This window comes from Anas platyrhynchos, chromosome 2 (assembly GCF_047663525.1).
Source record: "Anas platyrhynchos isolate ZD024472 breed Pekin duck chromosome 2, IASCAAS_PekinDuck_T2T, whole genome shotgun sequence".
Classification (NCBI taxonomy): Eukaryota; Metazoa; Chordata; class Aves; order Anseriformes; family Anatidae; genus Anas; species Anas platyrhynchos.
In genome coordinates, this window is record NC_092588.1 from 14,989,521 (window position 1) to 15,015,037 (window position 25,517).

A 25,517-nucleotide genomic window follows, 5' to 3' on the forward strand; every position below is an offset into this window, starting at 1 on the left:
CATTAACTACTGTTGTTCAGAAATAAGTTTGAGCAAAATATTATATCACAGGCAGAGACACATCTGTCAGACCATGCAGAAAACCTGAGCAGTTATGTTTGTCATTAAGGAGAGAACTAAATTTGAACTCGCTGACAGGTTTGCCAAGTATGGATCTTATATGATACTTACCATGAGATTCCTCCAAACTGCTCTACATGGACAAGGCGCTGTAAGCAGATAATGATTTATAGACCCTAGCGTACCAATTTCATACGGGTGCCTTTGTCAGAATAACATTTTTCTCATTTGTACTTTTAACAGCTGATCTTAGTTACAAAAGGCTTTTGCATCACTCTTGTCTTCAAAGTGTTTCAAAGATGCATTGCAAGGTAGACTATTTGCAACAGTTATTTGGAACAGAAGTTGAATCTTGCTTTTCTTTTTTTTAAAGCCAAATAAACTCAAGCTGCCCTCCTCCTGCCCCCCGGCTTGCTTTGTCAGAGGTGGTCCCTTTCTTTATCCGTTCTTCCTCTGGAACCTTTCAGCACGTTTCTGCAGGGTGTCAAGGAGCAGGACACGAGCCTAATATCAACACCTAATAATTTGGTATGCTTGGTATCACAGCTCTATTTCTGCATGATAGATTCTTGGTATCGTGCATGATTTATGTCATGACACTACTGGCTTATCCACATATCTTCCATGGCCAGTTCTTAATCTCTGTTTTCCCTAGTTGATCACGTTACATTCATCTGTTCCTTGTTTTTGTCTCCTGTCTTGCATTAAGTACATGTAAAATTTCTCGATTAGTATAATGCAGGCTGTTATGCAAAGGTAAGTAGGAGAGGAGGGCCTTGTACGGAGAGAGGTCACTGCAGCAATTTGTGTTAACGTGTGGTCTGTTCAGTGGAAAAGTTTTGGTGTTCCTGTGATGGCATTAAACATTTTAATCATGTTCATTTCTACTGTGAAACTTTTATCCAGGAAAAATAAGTTTGGGTCTGGATATCGTTTCTTCATCGTCTAAGTTGGACTAACAAAATGCCCACTAGAGTATTTATTCTTCTGATTTTTGTCCCAGGCTTGATGTTAGAATTGTTTAGTGACCAAGCTCTGTTTCCACTGTCAGTAATGTTCCTACCATTTATAACACTGTGTAAAATCCAGTCTCTCTTTCATCAGTACTAATGGAAGTGAATGATAGTATGAGGTGATGGAAACATTTTATTTCCTAAACACTTCTCAGTTTGCCGTTGATTTCGGTTACTCCGGAGGACTGATCTTTCACAGCTGTTGCAAAATGTAAGTGGGTTTTTTCCCTGCTGTGCAGATATCTGCCTTTTTCTAAACTCTCCGTGGCACAAAAGGGTCTTTTTAAAATGTCACAAATACAAAGCAATTTATGTTGGCATTAAATGTAAACATTTTGCTGTGGTTGTTTATGGAAGAAATTGAAAGTTTAGGAGGGAATGGGTAAAAAAAGATAAATATTGAGCAACCTTCTTATAGAAACAAGAATGCGAGTTACACATAGTTTATTTCGTAGGAAATATCTTACATTCAGTTTTATCAGTTACTGTTTGAAAATCCTTGGGGTTTTGGTTTTGTATAATTACAGTAGTGCCTTTTATTGTGTACTCCTGCTTTTTGAAAGTAACTTTGTCAAATGCAGTGGCGTACGGAAGAACTATCTGTTGAATGCTTGCTTGTGGTCTAAGACTAGTGAAAAGTAGAGAAAATGACATTTGCACCTAGATAAAATTACATATATAAATAAATAAATATAAATATGCTTAGATAGCTGCATAGGAGTAAAAACTGTCTAAAACTGCCTGTGATATCAAGTGTTGGGGTAGGTTTTAAGTGAGAACTTTACTTGTAGGAATTATTTTCCGCTGAGGGTTAGCTCTGGACATTAATGCATACATATGGAAGCACAATGTTGATTCAGATGGAAGAGGAAATATCAATTTAGATTGAGGAATGTGTTCCTTATAATCCTCCCTGTTCTCAGTTATTCTTATAGAGCTTTGCATAGAGCTTGTAGCTATGGTGCGGGAATACTAACTTCAGTAGCAGATGTGAGCCTGAAGCTTATTACATGTTTCACCAGATGTTTCATTTATCTTTAGGGCAACCTTCTGGTTTGTTTTTTATATCAAACACTGTGAGAAATCAAAATTCAGAATGTATTTTAAACATGTTATGGGCATTGGAGATAAAGGAACCCTTTTATAACCTAAAGAAGCATTATGATGTCTCATATTTAATATATTTTTCTTTTAAACCGTATTTCAATAAGATACTTTATAAGTTCGTGTATTGATCCAATTTTCTTTACACCAAGCTTGCTTGTAAAGAAAATGTAGTCTTAAACTGAGTGTGTTTTGTGAATGCTCATTGTCTACTTCTGTATTTCTATATTAATAGCTTGTTCTAATATTTTAAATATTTGTTAAAATTTGTTTAGTTAAAAATCTTCAGGTTGAAGAAAGCTCAGTGTTTTCGGTAATAACTTTGAATTTCAAGAAGAGGCACTACAGAGAAGGGCGATTCGGTTGGTGGTTATGGAAGGAAACTTGTCTGTGGGACATTTATGTGTCTTTGCACAATGGCCACTGCCTCAGTGAGGTCAGAAATTCAGCTTCTGTGTTCCTACGCCTGCTCACATCCTTAAACCACGTGCCATCCTTGCCCTGAGTTATGAGGTTGTCCTAGAGCTGCTGTCTGTTTGGTGTCTCTTAATGAAACACTTGAGCCGCAAGGCAGGATTAGTAAGAGTAGAACAAAAGCAAATTTTGGAAAGTCTTACCGGTGAAAGTTGTAGGGGACAGCAAGCCTATAAGTCAGGCACATTTAGGAGCTTTGCTCATCAGGCACTTTCTCTGCCTTCTGTCTTTACTTTCATCGCTGTTTTAGATCCCTGTAAAAGAAATATCCCACTTAAAAACTTAATGAAAAAGCACAGTGAATTATTAGTCAACTCCAACTAAAAAGTAAGGAGGAACCAAGTAAATATTCTAACCTGACTCTGTGAATATTAGACAAGTTCTGGAGAAAAATAATAATAAAATGTTAGTTTGCAAAATCAAACAGATCAAGTGTAATTATTCTCTAGAAATGCAGCACTGGAAAACAGCAGATCTTTTTTGCTCTTGTCCTTGAAATGAGAAGTACAAGACCGTCATTTTTATAACATTTTGGATCAAGAGTTTGTGAACTTCTTTGTAACGTGGAGCAGATCTTAATGAAGGCTGCTCCGTGCCTGCGATCCCTTGTTCATCAGTTCCTCATTTGTGACCGTGCAAATGTCTCTCTCCTATGGGACTTAATTACAAAACCTCTCCGTAACCACTGCAATTGCTCACCTAGAAAAGTACATTGGGAGAGCAATTAATGTATTTTTAGCTGTCTTTTAAATAACAGTTGGCAATAAGAGGCAGCGTGGTGCGAACAGCAGTTCCTCCTAACACAGAATTTGGAAGTCTGCTGGAAAAGCTCAATGGCGTGTCTTTGAATCTGGGGTGGTTCCTCTATTCCTCCTCACGCTTCCGAAGTAACCCCTAGGGACATGAGCCGGGAGGACAGCTTTTAATTGCTGTGTGAACATGTGGGGCTAAGGAGTGTGAAAGTGAACAGACTTGGCTTGGCTCCTGCTTTAAAGGATGGTGGTGAAACAGGTAAATGTTTGGTTTGAAAATCTCACTGACAGGTTGTCCATCGAGGAAACGAAACCATTTACCATTGCTGAGAGACTCATGAAGCCTGAATTTGTGAAGTTGCTGTGGATTCAGCTCTCGCATACCTGAGTTTCTGATGTTTTTCTGTCAGTTGGCCGAATGTTTCTAACCCGGAGGGCCCTGGTGACATCTTCAGGGTGAGGGTGATGGAGCACTGGGACAGGCTGCCCAGGGAGGTTGTGGAGTCTCCTTCTCTGGAGATATTCAAGGCCTGTCTGGATGCCTACCTGGGCAGCCTGCTCTGAGGAACCTGCTTTGGCAGGGGGGTTGGACCTGATGATCTTTCAAGGTCCCTTCCAACCCCTACAGTTCTGTGATTCTGTGATCTTCACATGGGGCCTTCTCATCCACCTGCCAAAGGGGTGGGACATGGTTTCCCCAACCCCTCTACCCTATGCGTGAAAGCTCAAGAAGGATTATTTGTCAAAAGAGTGAGTGTCTTAGACTCTTAAACCAAACAGTAACTGGAAAACATGATTTACCAGGCAGGAAAAAAAAATCCCTCTTCCTCATGCCAGCGACCGGTGTGATGTAGTCGGTGTTTTATGGCGAAGGGCTCTGTGTGTGTGCGTGCACCGGTGCTCTCTACCAAGCAGAGCCATGGCTCGCTGTCTTCCTACAGAAAGGAGGACTTTTTTGGCAGTCCCCTTGGGTATATTCTTATGATAAAATGTGGAGGAGGTGTTAGAAACACAAATTGCAGTTTTTGAGTAGGTGTTTGGAGACTGAGAGCGATATAAACATCGCCTTCCTCTGAGGCAGAGAGAACTTCTGATGAAGTTTGCATATTTCCTGCTAGCACCGGGTATTATGATTGTGATACATAAAAATAAACCAAATTGGGAATTTTAAAATAATTATTTTCAATTAAACAGAAGTTGAGCTTATTTTTACTGAGTTATCACCTTTCCAGACCCTTCAGTTAGCACTGTTCACCTCATAAAACTTCTTTATTCTGAGCTGCGTTCTGATATGTGTATATATCTGTGACACGTGTAAATGTTCATTTTTTCAGTGAATTACTTCAGAAAATAGCTTTCTTTGTAATATTTTGCAGAGAAAGGGTATTCAGCAGTTTATCTAGATTTTAGACTGACTATAATATTTTTCAAGGGAATTTACTGACTTTGCTATTGATGGCTGCAACAGTCTTCCTCAAGTTTCTTGATTTAAATGCAATTTTAGCCATTGGTGCTCATGGTCACTGTATTGAGATGCTTTTTAATTTGTTATAGCATATTTCTTTCTGCCCTTTTTCCCTGTCTGTTGAACAAAATGAATTCTCTAGGCCTCTCTTTTCAAGTTCACTTGACATTGCAGTTCAGTGTTATTCAGTCCTTGGCTTTGTTTCCTTTCTGTCCTTTGACAGTTCTGTATTTTCGTGTTTGCCTGCCATATTGAACTGCAGTTGCAAATCTAAGCACAGTTTGTGAAAAAAATATTTTGGGACTGTCTTAGCCATGTTAATTTTTTGAAACCATTTCTGTTGCATTTTTGACATTCATTGAGAGTGAATAAAATAAATATAGTATGTGGCTGTTAACCAAAGATTTTGTACCTATTGTAACGAGTGTCTTGTTTGCATTTGAAAAAGTATTTAGGCTGAATCCTTTGAGAATTATATAGTGCTCTGCATAATTGCTTTTAACGTTTTCAATAACTAACAAAAAGATGAATGCAGAATGAAAATAACTGCTTTTGAAACAGAAAAAGTCTCCTTTGATGAAATTTCACACTATGGTTGTTTGTTTCTAAAAGCCTGTATTTTACTCAAACACAACTTGGATCACCATAATTTTTCTCTAGTGCGTAGCAGAACTTTTGTGAACTTGGTCCCTTTTTAAAACAGCAAACAATGATATTTTGTGACTTGGATTAGTGTTTGGTGTTTTTCATGTTTCCTTCTCCCTCTTAATAAGGTTCTAACTTACTAAGCCATCTTTCCAGTCACTGATGCGTTGAACTGCTGGGGTTGGAAGGGATGTCCAGAGGTCTTTGGTCCTATTGCCCTGCTCAAGCAGGGTCTGCTAGGTCAGGGTACTCAGGGTTTTGTCCACTCAGGTTTTGGTTACCTCTGAGAATGGAGACTCCGCATCTTCTTGGAGCAGCCTGTTCCAGAATTCACTCATCCTAACATTAGGAAAAGTGGCTTTTAAGTTGAATTTGCTGTGCCCTTGACTGTTGATCCTATTGGTGGGCACCTCTGAGAAGATTCTTTTTTCCTTCTTTATCTCCTCGCCCCCTTCCTGCTTAAGTACTTAGACTGATAAGATTCCCCTGGGACTTCTCCAGGCTGAACAATCCCAGCTCTCTCAGCCTTTCCTCCAGTCCATTAATCATTTTCATGCCCTTTTGTTGGATTCTCTCCAGTTTGTCCATATCCTCCTCGTACTGAGGAGCCGAGCACTCCAGGGGTGTCCTCACCAGGATGAGCAGAGGGGAAGGATCACCTCTCTTGCCCTGCTTGTGATGCTTGATGCAGCCTAGGAGGCTGTCGGCCCCCTTTGCTGCAAGGGCATGCTGCTGGCCCAGGTCCCGCAGGGACTTTTCTGCAGAGCTGCTGCCTAGCTGGTCAACCTCAAAACATGTTGGTGCCTGGGATTATTCCTCCCCACGTGCATGTCTGGTACTGCTGGTTACAGCCCCTCTGCCTTTTACCTTGAGTCTGTTTGGACTGAATTAATCTTGATGAACTTCTTAAAAACCCAGCTATTATAGTTATGAAGGCATTTTGGCAGCCTGTGAAAGTAGAGGAACCACCAGGTGATGCAGTGATTCATTTTTTCCTCTAACTGGGGTGTTGCACTCTTTGGCTGCTGTCAGAATAAATGGTGAATGCTGTCTCAAGAGCTTAAAGTCTTCAGAGGAGAAGCACAAGTGGAAGGTATTGATTCGTCTAGTGCCTGTCAGAGGGTCCGTCAGCTGAGCAAGTAATGGAACAGCCGCCTCTTGCCTCGAGCTCCAAAGCTTCACCATGCTTTCTTTTACTCATTAGAGAACTGATTGTTGTGGATCCATCCTTGTACTTCCCAACTTGTTTCCCGTGTACAAAACCTACTTGAAGTTTATAACTTCCTCCTTGGCACAGAGTACGTCTTCTGCCTGTTTAAACAGGGTGTGAGTTTAGTTCTTGGCTACTTTAAAAGAACAAGCCACACTTAGATATAAAAGTTGCAAGTGTTATGTTGCTGAAATATTAGCTTTGGCTTGCAGAATTGTGCTGTATGATGTTACAGACCCTAGAAAGGGGAGAAATTCACCCTAGCTTTGTCTTACAGCTCAGTCTAAAAGCCAAGAGCTTTATTTTTCTAAATTTAATATTCTTCAGCGTTTGAAGGTCTGAGTTTTGTTTAAATTATTTGGTAATCTTTGCATTTGATTATAGTGTGTGATCTCAAGTTGTCAGATGCCAAAGGCTGCTTGTGAGAAGACATGACTGTCTCTCACCTCAAATATCCAGCCACTCCTGTTTTTATTGTTCCTCTTGCTGTGCTATGGAAAAGGCTTCTTGAAGCTTGTCTGCGTTGTCTGTAACATCATGAATTCATTGTTTGAGGACACACTGAAGAATTTGCACTAATAATAGGGCATTCCTGGTGGTAGCCTGGGCCTTAGGACCAAGGAATGCCAATGTTAGTGCTGCTCAGTACGTACCTTGCTGTGTGAAAGCTTCTCAATACAGTGATACCATGCAGTGACGTGGAGTTTCCTTGTAGTATTGGGTTGCCTTGGTTTAAATGTCCTAGCTGTCAGTTTGTGATATGGCCAATGCTATGAAATCATATTTTTTTTGTTTTTGTTCGTGTTTGCTTTTGAGTAGAGGTAAATGTAATGCTGCAAATGATCACTTGCAGTGAGGTCTCTGTCTTGTTCGTTACTGGGCAGTGCCCTTTTCATTACTCATTGTTGAACTTAAATGCAGTAGTAATAGATACATTCTTACAGTTTATTTCAAGGCAGAAGGTATTTGCTGAATTACTTGCTTTACAACACTATTTTTCCACACTTACAAAAATATGACCTTGTGCATTAACATTTGCTACAGTATTCATCTTGATTCTTGGTTTAATGCTTGTCAAAATGTAGTATTTTGGTATATTTGCTCTCTCCTTCCTTCCTTCCTTCCTTCCTTCATCCCCTCTCTCTCGTGTGCATGCATGTGTATGTGCACACACAAGTGAAAACAAGGAAGCAGTAAGTGATAAGCAATCTGATTTCCTTGGGAAGAAAATTTGACCTGTAACAGTTAACAACTTGGGTTGTCCAAGATGAGATTGGAAGTCTGGTACAGAAATAGTTCAGGGATTTGGAGAATGTTAATGCATCGACACAGTTGGGCTGGATCTGTCGTGGCCAGATGAAATGTCATTTAGTTATACCAGGTTTTACTTTCTCCACATCTGTGTGGAAAGCCTCTGAAGACTCAACAATGCTTATTTAAGTACTTCAGCGATTTTTGCATGTTAAAATGAGGACTGGCTCTTCCTTTTCCCTCCCCCTCCCAAGTGTGGCATGCTAAAATGTTTCTGTGCCCCAATTAGGGAGAGAGCATTTTCATAGAAAGGCAGCAGGGGCTGGAAAAAATTGGTTTCCATGGTTCTTGCAGTGGAATGGTGTAGTTCTCCAGTGCTGGCAAGCCTTTCAAAACTTTACCTGCTGGCTTTCCTTGGCATCCGTGTTGTAAGGAGAAATCTGTACTGTTATGCCTGAAAGCTTACACTTAACATTTTAAGTACCTTAATGATGATGCACTAATTAAATGTTGCACACACTGCTTAATCAATAGATGTTGTGGCAGCAGTGATATAAGGAAACAGTACGGTGATGTAGCAGTGATGTTCTCCATGAACGTCTCTGTGTTGGAATTGGCGTAAGGTCAAGGCTTCACCTAATGAAACAGAAAACATTTCTTCAATTGATCAGCTCCAAGATTCTGTAACACGTTTCTCTTTATCCCATCAGTGCTAAGAAATGATGTTGGAAGTGTCTTAAAAAGTAAATGTGGATGCCATCATTTTGTATGACAGTTCTCTGGTAAGAATATCCTGTTTTCTCATTACTGTAGGCTCCTGCTTCCTGCTAGCATCTGTCGTCACTAAACAGCATTTTGCATCTCCAGTTCACTGCTGATGCATTTGCCCATCATGTCAACATTTGTGTAATATTATTTGGCTTTGGGAATTGGAGGAGGCTAGTTTCCACAGGCAGGAAGGGATTGCCTCTGTCAGAGCTTGATTTCAACTGCTGTTCCTTGGTGCAGCCAGCAGCTTCCAAAACGATTGTGCCATGGCTTCTGGCAGGCAGGACTTGATTAAAACACGAAAAAGCACAGGTTTGCATGAGATGTGAAAATGTCTTGTCCAACTGCAATTATCTAGAAGGCTTCCAGGCAAATACCTTCACAATTTTGGGACCACTGTCCACTACCTACGTGTCCTGCAAAATTGTGTTTTTTTTTAACCTCCCTACATGTTAATTGGTGTCTTCGACTGTTCAGCCCACCTACAAACAATCCCCGTAGTACTGCTTCACAAACTAAAATCTATCTGAAGAGAGAACTGTGAAGAGCTCCTGGTAACCAACATGCTACAATAAAATACCAGTGTAATGTATATTCCCTATGAACATTTTACTGTATTATATATTTATATATAAAAGGAAATTTCTTATTCTCAGTTCTGGCTCTCATTAGGCATTAGCTAAGTACGGATCCACAACCTCCACATGTGCAACACAAGCCTTTCATTTCATCTATAGAAATAGTAGCTGGAGGGTTGGTTAGTTATCCTTTCAGAAACCTACATATTAAGATATTTTTGTTAGCATTTTGATAGTAAAAATCAGCATTTCTTTCCCCTTTGATTTCAAGTTTTTGTCCAGTGATAATAAGTAATGTAGGTGAACGTGTCCATCTCCCATGTAGTCGTTGGGTCTGTAGTCTGAGAACGGAACCAGCCCCTCTCAGACCTTTCTGTGTACAAAGATGAATAAAGGTTCTTATTGTGGCAGGGATGCCAAGCAGGAAGAGTTGATTTTTTATCTGAAAGTCAGTGCTTGACAAAGTGAGGGGCTGACCCAACGTCTCATAGTGGAGAGGTGGTTTGGCATCTTTTTTTGGAATCAGGCTGACTCGTACCTTTTGCGGATGGCAGTTGTGTGTGGCTTGAGGGCTTGGCTGGTAGAGATGATGAGTGTTCATAGCGTACAGCTGAGATCCAAACTAAGAAAACCTTTTCTGGTGCTTTCATGGCTCTTATTCACCGTTCTCTTAAGACATCTGAATGGGGTGTCGTGGTTGTTCTCTGCAAGGTGGACAGATGAATGTCTACATGCTGTATGGGATGCATTACAAGGGTGTCAGGTATTGTAAGAGGTATGGTTGGAATGTCCTTGTGACTGTTCATTGAGGTATTATACAGAGCTCCTACTTACTGATTTAAAAGAAATAAACACTGTATTATCAGCAAGTAACAGCACGTGGACCATATAAAACTAGGAGGCTTTATAAAGGTAGCGTGAATTTGGGGGGGAATTTGTGTGGGGCCCCTGGGCCCCTCCTTTCCGGATGGCAGCAGTACCTGGTAACTATTTCTGGTCTTCTGGCACGTGGTGGGATCCTGCCCTGTGTGAATAGGCCCCCAGTGGAAGATGCTGTAAGCCTGAGGCTGAAGACATGCTTGTCTCTTTTTTTCCTCCCCAATGCACTTAACACATTTGAAAGCTAGATACTTGTGTAATTTTGATTCAAAAGACGTGCTTAAGGGGGTATCAACCACATTCTTCCTAAGCTTTGCCAAAAATTAGAACTTTTCTTGACTGATTCTCCCTGCCAAATGTTTCAACAGTGTTATCCCTGCATTATGGGCTGATGGAGGTCACAGAAAACAAATAGCTTGTGTAATTTCCAACTGAAGAAATAGTCTGTAGCAATGTTTTTCTTTTTAATAAATCCTGTTTTACGGTAAGAACAACCCATGAAAATTGTTGTGTGAGTGGGGTGTCTGCCCAGTGCCTGGACCACATTTTGTGAGCTTGAAACGTGAGAACAGTGCAAGAGATTCTTCAAAACTAGATGTGTGGATGCTTAATACCCAGCCAGAAGAAAACCCCTTGCTTCACTGTATCGGGTAAGATGAGAAGGGTGATCTGGCTGTTGAAGATGCCCCGATTTCCCATATCCCCCAACTTTTTGCAATGCAAACATGTAATGGTACAAGTTTCACAAACTACCAAGTTTTACAAAAACAGAATCTTTCTGTTTTTAAAGGGGGAGTGGGGGGATTTAGAAGCCTGAAAACCTCTCATGTGAAGTCACCATCAATTTTCTTCACTTACTGAGAAGGTATTAACGAAATGAGACAGTCCTTCTTGTGATGTATACTGCATGACACCACAGATTTTTAAAATGCAGTGGATTGCTGAGTAGTTTCCATTACGCTGTCTGTCTTGATTTTGCTTTCAAACTGTTGGACGTGAAAATCTGTGTTAAATTAAAAAAAAGTGAAAGTCATGTAATTCATTAATCTTCAAACATTTCATTTTTTCCCCAGATAATTTAATAAGATCTTAGAACAGTTTTGTGATAGACAATTTCATAAAAATCCATTGGATTGTATCCGCTAATCTTTTTGGTACTTGGAGTTAGGTTCTCACAACACTTTCTTGTTTTATTGTGTAATTGCTTTCTAATTTGTAGCACCAAGGTAGGTATGTTGACAATATTTTGTAAAGAGTGAGCTCCTTTGACTGTTAACATAGCCTTGTGTGAGTAAACAAGCAAAAATCAATGGCCAGTAGAGAAACTAAAGAAGTTTCTTTGGGAATTTGGACTCTTAACTACGCTGTTCTTAAAATTTATTTTGTAAAGGAGGTGTTCAATCAAATAAGTTACTGTACCAACAGTAACTTGGGTTTTGACCATACTGGCTCCTTTTCATGCCTTTAATCTTTGCATTTTAGCACCTAGAATCATACTCACTAGACTGAAATTGTATAAGTAAAGGCTTCAAGGTGCTGAAATTTATGAGAATGCTTTCCTAATAGAAAACATTTGATGCTTTCCCTAGGAATTTGATTTTTATTAGGAAATCAGATTGCATCTTCTTGCTCTTTTACAAGGAAAGCAACAATTAGGTTGGCCAGATGGCAGTTTTTAGTAGTATAATTTACTGCTATCATGACAATGTAGTGCTGATTGAAACTTTTTTTATTGATGGAGATTTCAATATTGTACTAGATGCATCTCCAGCCAACAGCCAAAAATAGTAGTGTAGTAAGCCAAATGGAAATTTTAGATACCAGATATGTTTACCTGCCTTATAGGAGGAGGTTTAGGATTAAGTGATGAGTGTTTGTATGGTATGTGAAGATGTAGCTCTCTATATAAATGTCAAGAAAACTATTCCAGATATATAGTGAAAAGACGTTCACAATGTGTTCCATTTGTCTTATGACAATTCCTTCTTAAAGATCATTGTTAACAAACTAGTAAAATTTGTATTGCTTGACTTCAACTTCAAAAAGTTAGTTTAGAACGGATTTCTGCATTAAAAAAATGTTTTTTAGAGGACTGGAGTGTCTTAGTATTTCTGGAAGTGTTAGTATTATGCTTTTATCCTTTGTAATGCTGTTGCATATTTCAAAAGACAGTTTTGGAAGTCATCTTGATGGTCTTGCCCAACTCTTCTAGGCTCTTCTTGAGGTTTGGGTGTTTGTTTAGAAACAGCACAAGTGTCCTTTACCTTGAGTTGCGTAGGGAGTTTTGTGGCCAGTAAGATTTATTAAGCTTTTCCAAAGGCTTATCTTATTAAAACATTCACTTATGTTTTAATAAAATTCCACGATAGCTTGATTGGTTTGATTGCCTCCTTATTCGGTGGTTATGTGCTTAGAGTGGAGCCCCAAGCTTGCTGTCAGTGAGCACTGGGCGAGTGCCAGCACATGTGCAGGAAGTGGTGTGCTTCCACTTGCTGCTTTACGTTGTCCTGTCACGCACATCCCCACGTTCCCCATTCCCTTGTTTTACTCCTTTCCTCTGAAAACTCGTCCGTATCCTCCTTTATTCCCACCACTGGCAGCTGTCCCTTCCTGCCTTGCTTCCTCTGGTAGGAAGCGCGGCCTTGTGCTGGGCCGCGTCTCGGAGCAGCCTCTGTTGAGCACCAAGTTAATGGTTGGGGAACACCACCTCTCCTGGTGTGGTCCCAAACTCCAGGACAGCCACCCCTGCATGTGCAGGTACTGCCAAGCCTCCCATCATCACATTCCTGTTCCTTGTTCCTGTTCACCTACAGATTAAGGTACCTCCTCTAGCTATCATACGCTTTTTCTGCACAGCTCTTGACATCACTCTGTGCTGTGGTCAAACTAAGGTTGAATTGTGATCGGCCTTAAAAATGAATGAGCTTGCTGAGCCTGCACAATTAATAGTTAATTGAGTTTTCCCTCTTTTGTTCCTCTCCCCTTCTTTCTCATAAAATGAAGGTCTTCAGGCTTAAAAAGTGTTGAGAAACTAGCAAATGATCATGTACTCAGAAGACAGCTGGGATTGCTCTTCATACAGCAGCAGCATCAATGTCATAAATGGAGGTGATTGTTCCAGATTTGTTTCCATTTATCCCGTAGTCTCTATTAAAATAAAAGAAACCAAAACATTCGTGCTTTTCCAAGGGCATGCATTTTTTTCACCAGAATTCCTAACTTATTAAAATGTAACAATTCCTTAAGAAAAAAATTAATTCACTTTGGACAAATTTATTCTGCCCTCCTTTCTTTAATCCCTGAATGTAGCAAATGAAGTGGAGTTGAATTAAGTCTTTTGACTCACTTTTGTTTTTGTGGTCTTGTGATTGACTACGACTCTTGGACTTTTGCCTGCTTTCAGGTGATTTTTTTCCCATCCAGCTATTCACAGGCCCTGGTCTGCTTAGCTTCCAAGTCTAGAGGAGATCAGGTGCTTTCAGCCTGCTATAGCAAAAATGCATAAAATAGAGTACTGTTTTGTAACCGACTTGATATTTCAGAGGAGGAAATGAATATTATTGAGGAAGGCAATATTTACTTTTAATTTTTTTTCTCCCTGAATAGGTGAATTGTTGAGTTACTAAGCTTGTGCATTTGTCTTGAGAGAAGTTGGGGGTTGGATATAGATAAAAATCTGCAAATACATGCATACATGTGTGTTGTAGTCCTAAGCTTAAGAAATACATTTCAGTGGTATCTGCAGGCTTTTTCAGGTAAAATATTGCCATCGCAGGAATTAACTGTTTTCTTGTTTTCTTATTTCTTTGCCAGCGCCTCCTATTTCTTTATTTTTTCACCAGAATAAGTTGGCTGTTGCGACACATTTGTATTTTCACAATCCGAGTTGTTATCGATGGAGGCAGTCCGTGTGATTCTTCGTTTTTTTGGACAATTAATTGAGAGTGTATGTGTGGAGGGAAATGAATTAATCTGTTGTCTCCATAATTCTCTGCGCTTAATTAAATTAAATAAATCAATTTTCCTTCTTTTCAAATGCATACGCTAGTTCCTTGAACTAGCATCTGCTAACTTGTTTTAGTCATTGAAGATACTGTCTGAAGCATACATGTGGTTTGGCAGAGCTTAATATGCATAGAAAAACCAGAATTTTTTGTGCTGCTAAAAAGTACCGTGGAGTGTATAGCACTTGTTTAGAATGCTCGCTACCACATGGTAGCACTTCAAAAGAGACAAATTATTGCCTGAAAAATACTAGCCATGTTAGAAGCGGTGCTACAAAAGGGATGTTTTGGCTGGTTTTCAATGTAGCTTGACCAGAATAACTAAAATTGGCCATGCCCATGTTGTCAGTTGAATTCAGAGACATGTTGGTGCAGAAGGCAGTTCCTCTGTCTTTGGAGAGACTTCAGTGTTGTATCTGTCTTTTGACTTCCCGAGGTTCTGCGAGGAAATAATATTCATCCTCAGGTAGTCCAGGCAGTCTTTGAGGAGGCCCTTGGGGGTGAAAGGTGTAGGAAAGGTCTCAAAATTGTTCCTGAAATCACTTGACGTGCCCCAGTGAAGACACATGTAGCTTCTGCTGCTTGAATTTGTAGTTGAAGCACCAGTTTGCTGAGTATGAGTCAAGACAGACGCCGAAGTGTGAAATCCAGCCCAGAGGTTATGCTAACAGTCGAGGTTTTTAGTTTCTTTGGTAATGCCAGGGGTGTTTAGTGGGCGCTGCAGAGAGCAGGACAAGCAGCGGCGTCAAACCAGTCCACAGCACATGGCACTGGTACAAAGTTCTCTTCTGGTTGCCACTCTTCAAACCAGACTTCCTAAGATGTAACAACTTGAAATATGTTTTGGAAGTTGAGGTCCTGTGCATCTAAGGTGCCATCAAATGTATTGATCAGGATTGCACATCTGGTATTTGCCAGCAGTCAGAAGATGGGCAGCTGGGAATGCATCTCACTGATATCTCAGTTGATTTTTCCTCTTCGGAATTTAGGCTCGAATAGTGAAATTGTTGACCAAAGATGTTTTAAGATATTTAAGGAATATGGCTGAGTTGTCCACAGTGTTAAATGGGTCACCACATCAGTGCTCAGTTCTTGGCTGTGTGTCTGTTTATATAATAAATTTGGGTATGTTGTTTTCTTATTGTTAACATAGGGGATATACCTCTTCTATGTTAAATCCTAGGTAATTTCTAATGTTGCCAGTATTTTTTGGAAAAGGAGAAAGTGTTGATGCTATTTTAATATTTTCTTTAATCCTGTACAACAGGTTTGTTAAAACTTAGTATAAATCAGGGAAAAAATACCCACCAAACTACTTCAATAGTCTCTTCTGTTGCTGTGTTCAGTTAAGGGATTTTGTTAGTACAAATTCACACAAGTAGCAGTCAGTGAATCTATTCAAGCAAAGCACCCATTCTGTAGAGTTTTGTGCTCTCTTTTCCAGCTGTAGATAAATTAGAATTATGCTTACTAGGTGCCTTGATTTTTTTTCTTTCCTTCTGCCTACCTGTTAAATTTGTTTGCAAATGTGCAAAAAATACAATTTTAGAGGAAGAATACTTTTTTTTTTGTGCTATAAATAAAATAATAATAATAATAATAATAAAAAGAGCTCTGTTGAAAAAATCCACCCCTGCAGGTGCTCAGGAGATGGAGGCAGCATCCTGCATTACGGTATTCCTGTTCTCAATGCAGGAAGCAATGAGAAGTGCAAACGTGACTGATAGCTTGCCTCATCATAACGAAGCTTCTGAACAGATAATTTCCTTCAAACACAGGTTTCACTGTTTAAATGAAAACAGTCTTCTAGTCTGGTTGACCCTTCCCCTGTCCTTTTCCTTGCTCATGTAAGTTCTGGGCGTTCTCAGTCTTGGTGGCACTTTTTGGTGGCTCCTCTTTTGCATGGCTCAGGAAGGAGGAGGGCACCCACATTTCCAAATCCTGTGAGTTGAACCAGAGGACTCCCTGCTGAAATGCACGACTTTCTCCGGTCCTAGCAGAGTGGGGACTGGATAGGAAAAAACCTGTGGCCTAATCTGTTCTTAACTTGTAGGCAGAAAGATGATGTTCTGTAGATTGGGAAAAAAAAATTAAAGAAAAGGTGGTAACGATAACAACAAAAGCAACTTGGGAGCTGTTACCCATTTGTGCAAGTTGGCAGCTTGTTGGAGCTATCTAGCAGCTAATACGTGTTACAAAATATATATGTTTGGTTAAAAGAGTTTTTCCATTTCTCTCTGGTGGGGACTGCATCATGTTTTAATTTCTGCAGTTGTTTTCCCAAGGCAGAGATGTTAGCTATTGATGCTTTATTGGTTCTTTGAGATTTTTTCCGCTATTGCCTTCATTATCATCTAACTACTAACAGTCTTCGGAGGAGGAATTGCTGACTTGAATCTGGATGCTTTTCAGCAAGTCCTTTTTCTTCTACGTGATATCTCTCAAACTTATGTTCAGTCACACGCTGCTGCTTATACTGCATTTAGTAAAGAAGCTGTCCTGGAAGTTAATTACAGGTTACCTCTTCTTTAAGAGTGTGATTATGCCTTATTCAGGTTTTTAAAGTTTTGGATGTTTTCTTAGGGTGTTCCTGGTCTTCAGCATCTCCTCAAGATCTCTTAAGGGAGAAATTATCTGAATGGGTTGACCGTATGATTTCACAGGAATCTGTATGTAAAATACCTTTTTTCCATCACCATGTGGCTACCTGTACTTAGTATCCTCAATTATAGGAGAGTCTCCACTGCCAGGAGCAGTATAACTCAGCTATCTAAAAATCCACATTAAATTTAATCCACACTAAATTTAATTCTCAAACTTTTTCTCTCTCCCAACTGCTTTTGAAAATCCGTATCTATTTTTTTTCCTTTTCATGATTTCATCTAGCTGGAAAGCATTTAACCATAATTTCATGTCTTAGCATGTCCTAGCAAGTAATTTCAAAAGCAAGTCTTACTCACTTTCTACACAGAATAAACTTTAAGAAACATTTTTTTTTTAACCAAAGAAGCCTATTCCATTTGAATTTTCCACTTTTAATAAATGTATCATATGCTTTTTCTGTTCAAAATCATGGTCCCTGCAGTAATCTTATAGTTCTGGGCAAAGTTTGTGTTTAATGAGTTCTAATTTTAAAAGGTAGACTTAACACCCCCACCCCTGATATGCACACAAGAGAAAACAACAAAACTTTTAAATGTAAGGAAGGAGCTTCTCTGACAAGCTAGATCTTGGCTTTGCTTTTGTGAGAAAAGTGGGAAATGTCTTGAGATACTACCTAATGCAGCACAGGCTGCTGAGTAAGGAGGATTTTTGGAAGTGGCTAGTATTTCTGGAAGTTGTGTGATGAAAGGAGGATTAAAATTTATTTTATTTCAGTCTGGCAAGGGGGAAGGTTTTCATACTGACTTCAGAATAGCTGTTTTGATCAATTCAAGCCATTAAGCTGTCTGTCCAGAGGTGTGTAGGAGCATCCTTACATCTTCCTTGGTTTGCTGACACCAAGAGGTGCAGGCCTTTTCCCTGCATGCAGCACGTGGGGTTTCAGACTGTAGCATGGATGGTTTTGCATGTTAGTTTGGGATGCTAGATTATCATTGGTGTCCCGGGTGAAACACAAATTGTAAGTCATGTATGTTGAGATTATGAAACAGAATGCAAGCACCAACATGTGCTGATGGAAAAAGTCTGGAAGTGATCATGTTGATGTATGTAGATTTCTTTAAAAATACAATTAACAAGATATGGCGATGTAAAAGAGCTAGAAGGCTGCAGAATTTAGTTTGTGTTTTCTGTGATAGGTTGGAAAATGTTTGGCCATTCTTGAAAAATCTCTTTATATCTTTAAAGAATATAATTGTTTTTTTTTCTCCTGGATATGATACGAAGTGGGGTCTGAACACTTAGCACGTTCTGTCCTCTAATTAAGTTGTTGCTCTCTTTTATAATGAATATCATATTTTCATCTGTGCAAGGAGAAACCATGGGAAAAAAATAACAAAAATAAATGCACAGGATTGAGTTGGTTTTATATTTGTGAATTTGCAGCTGCAGACAAAACTTCAGGATTCTGTAGTGTTGCATCTGATTTCCTAGGAGTTGGCTGTGAGCATGGGCACACAGAAATCTGCTCCCTTATCAGCGAGCACAGTGTCTAAAAGGTCTGATAAGTGATAAGGTGTGTGGATCTGCTTGTTAGGATCATGTTAAGCATTGCTTCATAGAATGCTCTTCCATCAAGGCAATCTGTTTTCATGAGGCATGTGATAAAAACAAAATTTTATTCATTGGTAAAATAAAATATTACAGCTATTGGTGTAAAAATCAACGAAATTTCTCTACTGTTTAAGATGTGTGTTTTACATACTCTGTGTGTGTGTATAAAAAGAAACAGTGTTAAAAAGTTGAGAATAAATGGAATCAAAACTCTCTGACAACTATAGCTGGTGCCCCAAACTACAATACTGAAAATGCAGTTTTCAATTATGGTGAAGACTCAAATGATTTCTCTCCTATTTCTTATATACATTAAACGATTTTCCTTTTCATTCTAAAAATTATCTAATCCCTGACAGCATTATAACTTAACTCATGATTTTTTTTTTTTTTTTTTTTTTTTTACAAAATGGTAGATTGCTACTGCTTAATGAAACCCAGTATCTGAATTTCTTTTATGAATGAGCAAGGTAATAGACAGTGTAAATGACACGTAACAGTTTGTTGATCATGTTAACAATTAAGTACAGCTGAAAAAAGAACAAGTCTGCTTACTTAGGCTAGTCTTACTCTCTGAGGAAGCTCTGGACTCTCCTGCAGATAGTCCAGTAGTGAATAAACAAACCTCTATGCAGTTGCAACAATGAAAAAAAAAATAAATACGGTTCAGTCATTTAATATTAAACTCTCTCTAGAAATAGTACGGGTTGTGTAAGTTTACTTTTCAAATGTACTTTGTATTTAATCTAGTTCAATACCAGATGGAAATGATGCGAAGCCTTCGCCACGTAAACATTGATCATCTTCACGTCGGCTGGTACCAGTCCACATACTATGGCTCTTTTGTCACCCGTGCCCTCCTGGACTCCCAGTTCAGTTACCAGCACGCAATTGAGGAGTCTGTAGTTCTCATTTACGGTTAGTATGAGGTTTCCTTTATTATTCTTTTCCCCTCTTAATATTATTACTACTATTTTTGTATTCTGTCTTTTGCCTGTAAGAGTAGCCTGGCAGGCCTTTTCAAGTAAATACCAACCCTGTGTCTACGGCAGCCTCAGCAGCAGCTAAGTCTAGACAGGGTTTCCTTCTTTCTGTTTATTTTTCTTGCTATCAGAGCCCTGATGTGTACGTTTTGGAATGCTGGAGTAGCTGCTTCATTTTTATTCCTTCATCTCCCCTCCCTCGTCGGAGGGGCTGGTGGAACTCGACCAGATGTCTAACAAACCCCGATTGCTAGCGTGTCTGGCTCTGTACGTGACTGACCAATCATGACACGAATTGCCAAGTTTTTTTATACCTCTGACAGAAGCATACAAAACCTGGACTGTTTCTTAGCACAAAGATTTTTTTCTTTTCTGCCTATTTAATGGTGTTTCCTCAAGCTCTCCAGACCAGATGTTCTGTGCTGTATCAGAACCGTAGGCAATTTAACAGCTTTATAGCCTTCCCCCTCCCCAAACACTCACAGTTTGCCATATCTGGCAGACTTGCATATAGTTTCCAGCTGAGAAGTAAATGTAACGTCCTGAGTATCTGTCAGAAAAAATACTAATGAATACGATCAATCTTATGAGCTGCCCCAAAATTGTTTCAGTATGTTAACAATTGGATTACAGTAAAGAACAAGTTGTTAAAGTATACTTATATTGGCTGGAAACATTGCATCATCAGACCTTGATGAATTTTCCACTTGTTTCAGTCTATTTTGGTTTTCATTTTATCACCGATTGCTAAAAGTTTTACTGTGTTAAGTTTCAGACAACATGAATGTTAACACAGCTTTTATTCTAATGTTGGCATGCTTCAGCCGTTATCATGCAGCAAGTGTTAAGCTTCTTTGTCCTAGGAATGTAACAGTTTGTTTAGAAAATTTCCCCCTAAGTTCCGTATAGTGTGTCAAGGCAAAATTAATCGTTCTATGGACCGGTTACATTGTTGTGCGTGAAGCACCGGGGCAACTTGATCTGAATTGGATTATTGCAACTCTAAAATGATTTTTTAATGTAAAATGCTGCTTAACGAATATTTTGATTTACTGCATAATAACTAGAGGGAAAAATATTTAAATGAGGGTAGCTCTTACACGAGTTATGTGGATAGTTCACATGAAGGAAAAAGAAAACGTGAATTAGACCATTAATGGGGAAATAATGTTATAAGTAGAATGGGTCAATATCCCTCTATGTTCGCCAAGTTATGTTTATTAATTAGCCTCATTGTATATAGTTCAGCTGTATTTTACATTTCAGTACAATACTTTTGCTATAGTCTCCATTGTGTGTAGTCTGAATTTTAAAATAAGAATTAGATTTTTTGCCTCCTGTTTGTCATTCATATACTGAAATAAAAAGCAGTCTGGGGTTTATAACAATCTTCCTCCATTTTTGTTTACAGATCCTATTAAGACTGCCCAAGGGTCTTTGTCACTGAAGGCATATAGGCTGACTCCCAAGCTGATGGAAGTTTGCAAGGAAAAAGACTTCTCTCCAGAAGCGTAAGTAATTGAGAAGAATGTTTTCTCATAGCTTTACCTGGATTATTTGGTAGGCAGGAAGGTACATGGGGTGATGAAATACCGTATTTTAAAAATCTCATGTAATAGCGTGTGCTGGGGAAACTGGATAGATTATGTGTAGTGATACAGTGTGCCAAGAAGGAACGAAAGTCTGTCTTTGGGCATTTAAAGGCAGAAGTGGGGGAACTTGGACTGATTTTGGAGATGGCCAGCAGGCCAGCTGTAAGGAACATGGTGAAGGTAGCTGTGTATGGGAACAGAGTCAAAAAATATTGGGGAAGGGGGAAGAAGGGGAAATAGCTGGTCTGTCTTTGAGCTCTTTTTTTCCAGAAGGAAAATTGAACAGGTATTCCGGAATAGCTGGTCTTCTGTATTTATTCCAAATTAACTCCCCCATGTGGACACAATCTTCTGGAGTAAAAGTAGGATAATTACTCTGTTTCAAAAGAGTAGTTGCTTGTAGTAGAGTAGCACTGAGTTGCCTTCTTTTTCCCCAAACAGCTTGATGTTCAACAGCAAAATCACAAGCACTTGTTAAACTTTATTCGTTGAGGAGAAACTAAATCATTTCATTCTTCTATGTCTAAAGATAAAATTAGCATAATGAACAAACAAATCTGGTGCTTATAAAAAAAAAAAAAGGCAAATGTTTTTGTTTCAAAATTCCCTCTGCACACACGGAAGTTAAGGATATATTTGCTTAGAAACTTATATATCATGCCTTTATTTCTGGATTTTATGGAAGGTTGTCAGTATCTACTTCATTGTAAAAGAATCAAAGTATTTTATATATATTTTTAAAAAATACTCTACAAAGTTATGTTTTAATATCCATCATAGAATTTAATTGTTCCAAAACATACTATTCTGTCAATCTGATTTTGATCAGTAAAATTCTTAATTATTTAGGTATTGGGAAAAATGTTTTACATGCACATCGTAGCAGTTACAACTTTAAAGCTGTTTCAGTGTCATGTGGTAACTAACCGTTCACTTCTATTTAAGAAACCCTGATGGTAGGGAAATCAAAAAAGCATTTTGGAAGGGGCAGAGTTAATCCTGTTAGTGCAGTCTTGCTGGAGGCTTTTTCATGTAAGTAATGTATTAGCGAGCAAAGCAGCTGCTTGACTTCTGAGAATTTTTGCTAGAGCAGCTTTTCCTAGTCTTTGTAAACGTGAGGTTTTGCTATGCAAATCGTCTCTTACCAAAAGACTCGACTCTTGCTTGATTATGGAACTCTGAAAATCGTGAGTTTTAACAAAATCGCCTATTTAATGTAGCTGGAGCAACAGTTCAACAAAATGAACAAGGCAGTTACTGGTTATTTTAATAAATATTTTTAACTTGTTTCACAGCTTGAAAAAAGCAAATATTGCTTATGAAAACATGTTTGAAGAAGTGCCCATTGTAATTAAGAATTCATACCTGATCAATGTGATGTTGTGGGAACTGGAAAAGAAATCCGCAGTAGCCGATAGACATGAATTGCTCAGTCTGGCTAGCAGGTAAGTACTTGTTACAATAATGGATGTATTTTTATTCGCTTTCCCAAACCACAGTTTAACACCTTGGGTGAAATCCCAGTCTCATTACAGTCCATGGAAGCTTTGCCTTGACTTTAATGGGGTTAAGACTTTACCCTTCGTATGTTTTTGCTGAAGGAAAAGCTGCGTGGTATAACAATAGCATTAAATTCAAGGACTAAAATCAGTCTGCAATCTCTATTTACCTGTACTACTTGAACAGTGTATTTCTTCCAGTAGCGGATATTTCTTCACTTCAAGAAAATACCAGCCTTCAGAAAATTAAGGCAAATTAATCTGTTAAATATTATTTAATTTATTAAGTATTTCTTAGGTAATCCTGTATATGATTTTAATAAAAAATAAATCACATTTGTCCTACTTTAGTTTGTAGGCTGCACTTAAAAAAAAAAAAAAATCATCTGTCTGAAAAATTGGCAAACATGCTCAGTTTGATTTTTATGACGACCAGCATTCATGGTGTCAGGAATTAAGAGTTTTTAGAGTGGTCTTCTCATAACTGTATCTAAGAATAATTCTGTTCTTGTAACACTTTGTTCCAAAAGTCTATTTGTGATAACAAGGTAGGCGTGGCCTCCAGCAGTATGATCAGAAATTTGGTGGTGCTTAAATCTTACACGATGCAGTATAGTTAATTTGGTTATTATTGGGCTGATAAAAATAACCCGATGCACAAAATGATGCAGTATCTTGTTGCATGGAAACTGGATTTATTCACCAGTATGTTTTCGGAGTGTAATACTTTTTACCTCAAGGTATTATCTGCGAAGGTTCTGATCTCCTCTCCTTACTTTGCCAACCAGATTAGCTGCACACAAGCAACCTCGCCACGTAAGGCTGTTGTTAATGGTTCGGTATTGCTAGCAGCCCATGCACTGCTAACTCAGGCAGCAGTCTTCTGCTCAGTTTCCTTTTCCAGAGCTTACATGCACGTCTTGAGGTGTCTGATACTGAGAGAACTTGGGCAAGAGAACGGATCTAACTCTGCCTGGGAATTTACTAATGTCACAAAGGATATTTAATTGATAATTTTGTTCAGTACAGTTGTTGCGTCTTTGCACCTTGGAATTAATTGATTGGCAAAGTACTTTTGCTGAGATATCCAAACTGCCCAACTTCCAGACTTTATCAGGCTCTTTGCTTTGTCAAAGATCACAAAACTTTTGCCATCTGAGGAGAGGGTGAGTGCTAGATGTGGGAGATGAGTGGGCTCTATCTACCACTTTACAGGCAAAAGGAGGACCACGCTGAGCATGCACCAGGTGTCCAGGTGACAAGATAGTTTTGGACTTGATTGCTTCTGGGGGTTTGTTCCTGTTGGGAACAGGAAAGGATAAGGAAAAGAGTTGGCATTCCCAGCGACCTGGGTCCTAACACAGGCTGCTACTAGTCACATAACACAATCCTGGAAATGGAAACGAGTTTGAACAGATCACAAACCACAGGTAGTTTTTCAGCAGCTCGTCACCTTTTGTAGAACTGTGCTGTACGGCTACCCAGACTCAAGTCAGAAGGTAGTAACCGTACAGATTACTTTTCTTTCTGGAATAACAGTGTTGGAATTGTAGCAGGTACAAGGCAGGCTTTTGTGTTGGTCCACGCATCAGAGATGAGAGAGAAAAACGTGAGCCGAAGAGAAAGAGGGAACTCTCCATCATTTGTGCTTAGGAATCCTTCTCAACAGGGAAAAAAGGGGAGCTTTTTCTTACTGAATCGGAGTTTCTTTTCAATAGGTGCTTTCTTAGACCAGTTCTTGCTGTTCTTGACAAGGACACCCGTGGAAATGGATTATTGATAAATCTGGTTGAAAGTGCCTTTTGTACTTCTCTGAGCTTACACAGTTACTATCCCGTATCCTGACAGTAATTTCTTCAGCTTGCCGAAGTCTAGAACTTCCTAATAACGGGGAGTTCAACCAATTCATCAGTTTTCAGAATTACATCTCTTGAACGGACTCTCCTGGCAGCATTTCTTTCTTGCTCACCTGGTCTGTTGGAGGAGCTTAAGGTGCTTAGTTTGATTTGAAGCAGGCTAAAGCTTTGGAAATTACACCAGTGGGTTTGTTTGGAGGCTATTGTATGTGCATTTTTTTTTTAATTCCTTGTAGCTGCTTTTAGTTACCACGCAGGTTACCTTCAATGATATCTTACATTGGTATGACTCAACTGGCAAATGAGAAACATTTAAATGCTCATTTACTCTTGTTAGGGTGACTTATACTGCTTGCCTAAATATTTAACTCGTTTTTACTTGAATTCAATTACCAAGATTTCTCTATCAAAGAATATATTGCCTGAAGTAGGGGAGTTCAAACCGCTGCACTTCTGGAGTTCTTATTTTCATTTTGTATTTCCTTATTTTTGTCTTTGGCTAGTTGTGGCTGAACCATCTCAGATACCAACTTTTTTTTTTAATGTCAATATGGGTCTTCACTGAACTTCGCTGCCACTGTAGATTTAGTTGGCAATAACTTTAAGGCTACTTTATTTTAGGGTTTGGGGTGGGAGTTTTGGTCCTTTGGGAGCATCCCTGAACCTTTTATAATCTTCTGAAGCAATGGTTTTGGCAATGAAATTATTTACCCATGGTTATTCTCCTCTGGAGTGTTTGTTTCATCACGATTCTCACATGTTCAGCCACCCACCTTGTCTGAGTTTGAAGCTGTACCTATTTGAGGTACTTTGACTGCACCTTAATATCTTTTTCCTTTTGAAGTACATTTGTGATAATTGTATAGTAGTAGTTCAGTAGTTTACTTTTTGAGCATAAATCTGTGTTTCTCTTCTGAAATGTGAATTGACTGGAATATTCTAGGGAGAGAAGTTAGAGGCAGAATAGCATACAGCCAGCAAGTAATAGCAAGTAAAGGCCTTTTGCTCAAACTGTTATCCTCCTGCTACCCTTAAGGACCAAAATGTCTTGAAGACCTTGGAGTACTGCCAGTCTTTTGATAGAGACTCAAGAATTAAAATCCTGTCAGATAATGTTCCAGATCTTCAGAGAAATAATTACAACCAACTTTCCCATTCTCATCCATCTC

The 25,517-nt window shown here is 39.0% G+C and overlaps 1 protein-coding gene and 1 long non-coding RNA gene across 3 annotated transcripts in view; both read left to right on the top strand.

Moving 5' to 3' along the window:
- LOC119715930 (uncharacterized) overlaps window positions 1-7,847 on the top strand; it is a 34,515-nt gene extending 26,668 nt beyond the window's left edge. For both annotated transcript variants that reach the window (XR_011807365.1, XR_011807366.1), the window contains exon 3: window positions 434-7,847. This is a non-coding gene — a long non-coding RNA (uncharacterized lncRNA). The remainder of the gene's footprint in view (window positions 1-433) is intronic.
- Window positions 1-25,517, top strand: part of EIF3H (eukaryotic translation initiation factor 3 subunit H) — an 83,261-nt gene that overhangs the window by 47,371 nt on the left and 10,373 nt on the right. Inside the window, exons 3-5 of the mRNA XM_027452628.3 lie at window positions 19,169-19,336; window positions 20,813-20,912; window positions 22,289-22,438. Of these exons, the coding sequence (XP_027308429.1) occupies window positions 19,169-19,336; window positions 20,813-20,912; window positions 22,289-22,438 (418 nt within the window). The remainder of the gene's footprint in view (window positions 1-19,168; window positions 19,337-20,812; window positions 20,913-22,288; window positions 22,439-25,517) is intronic.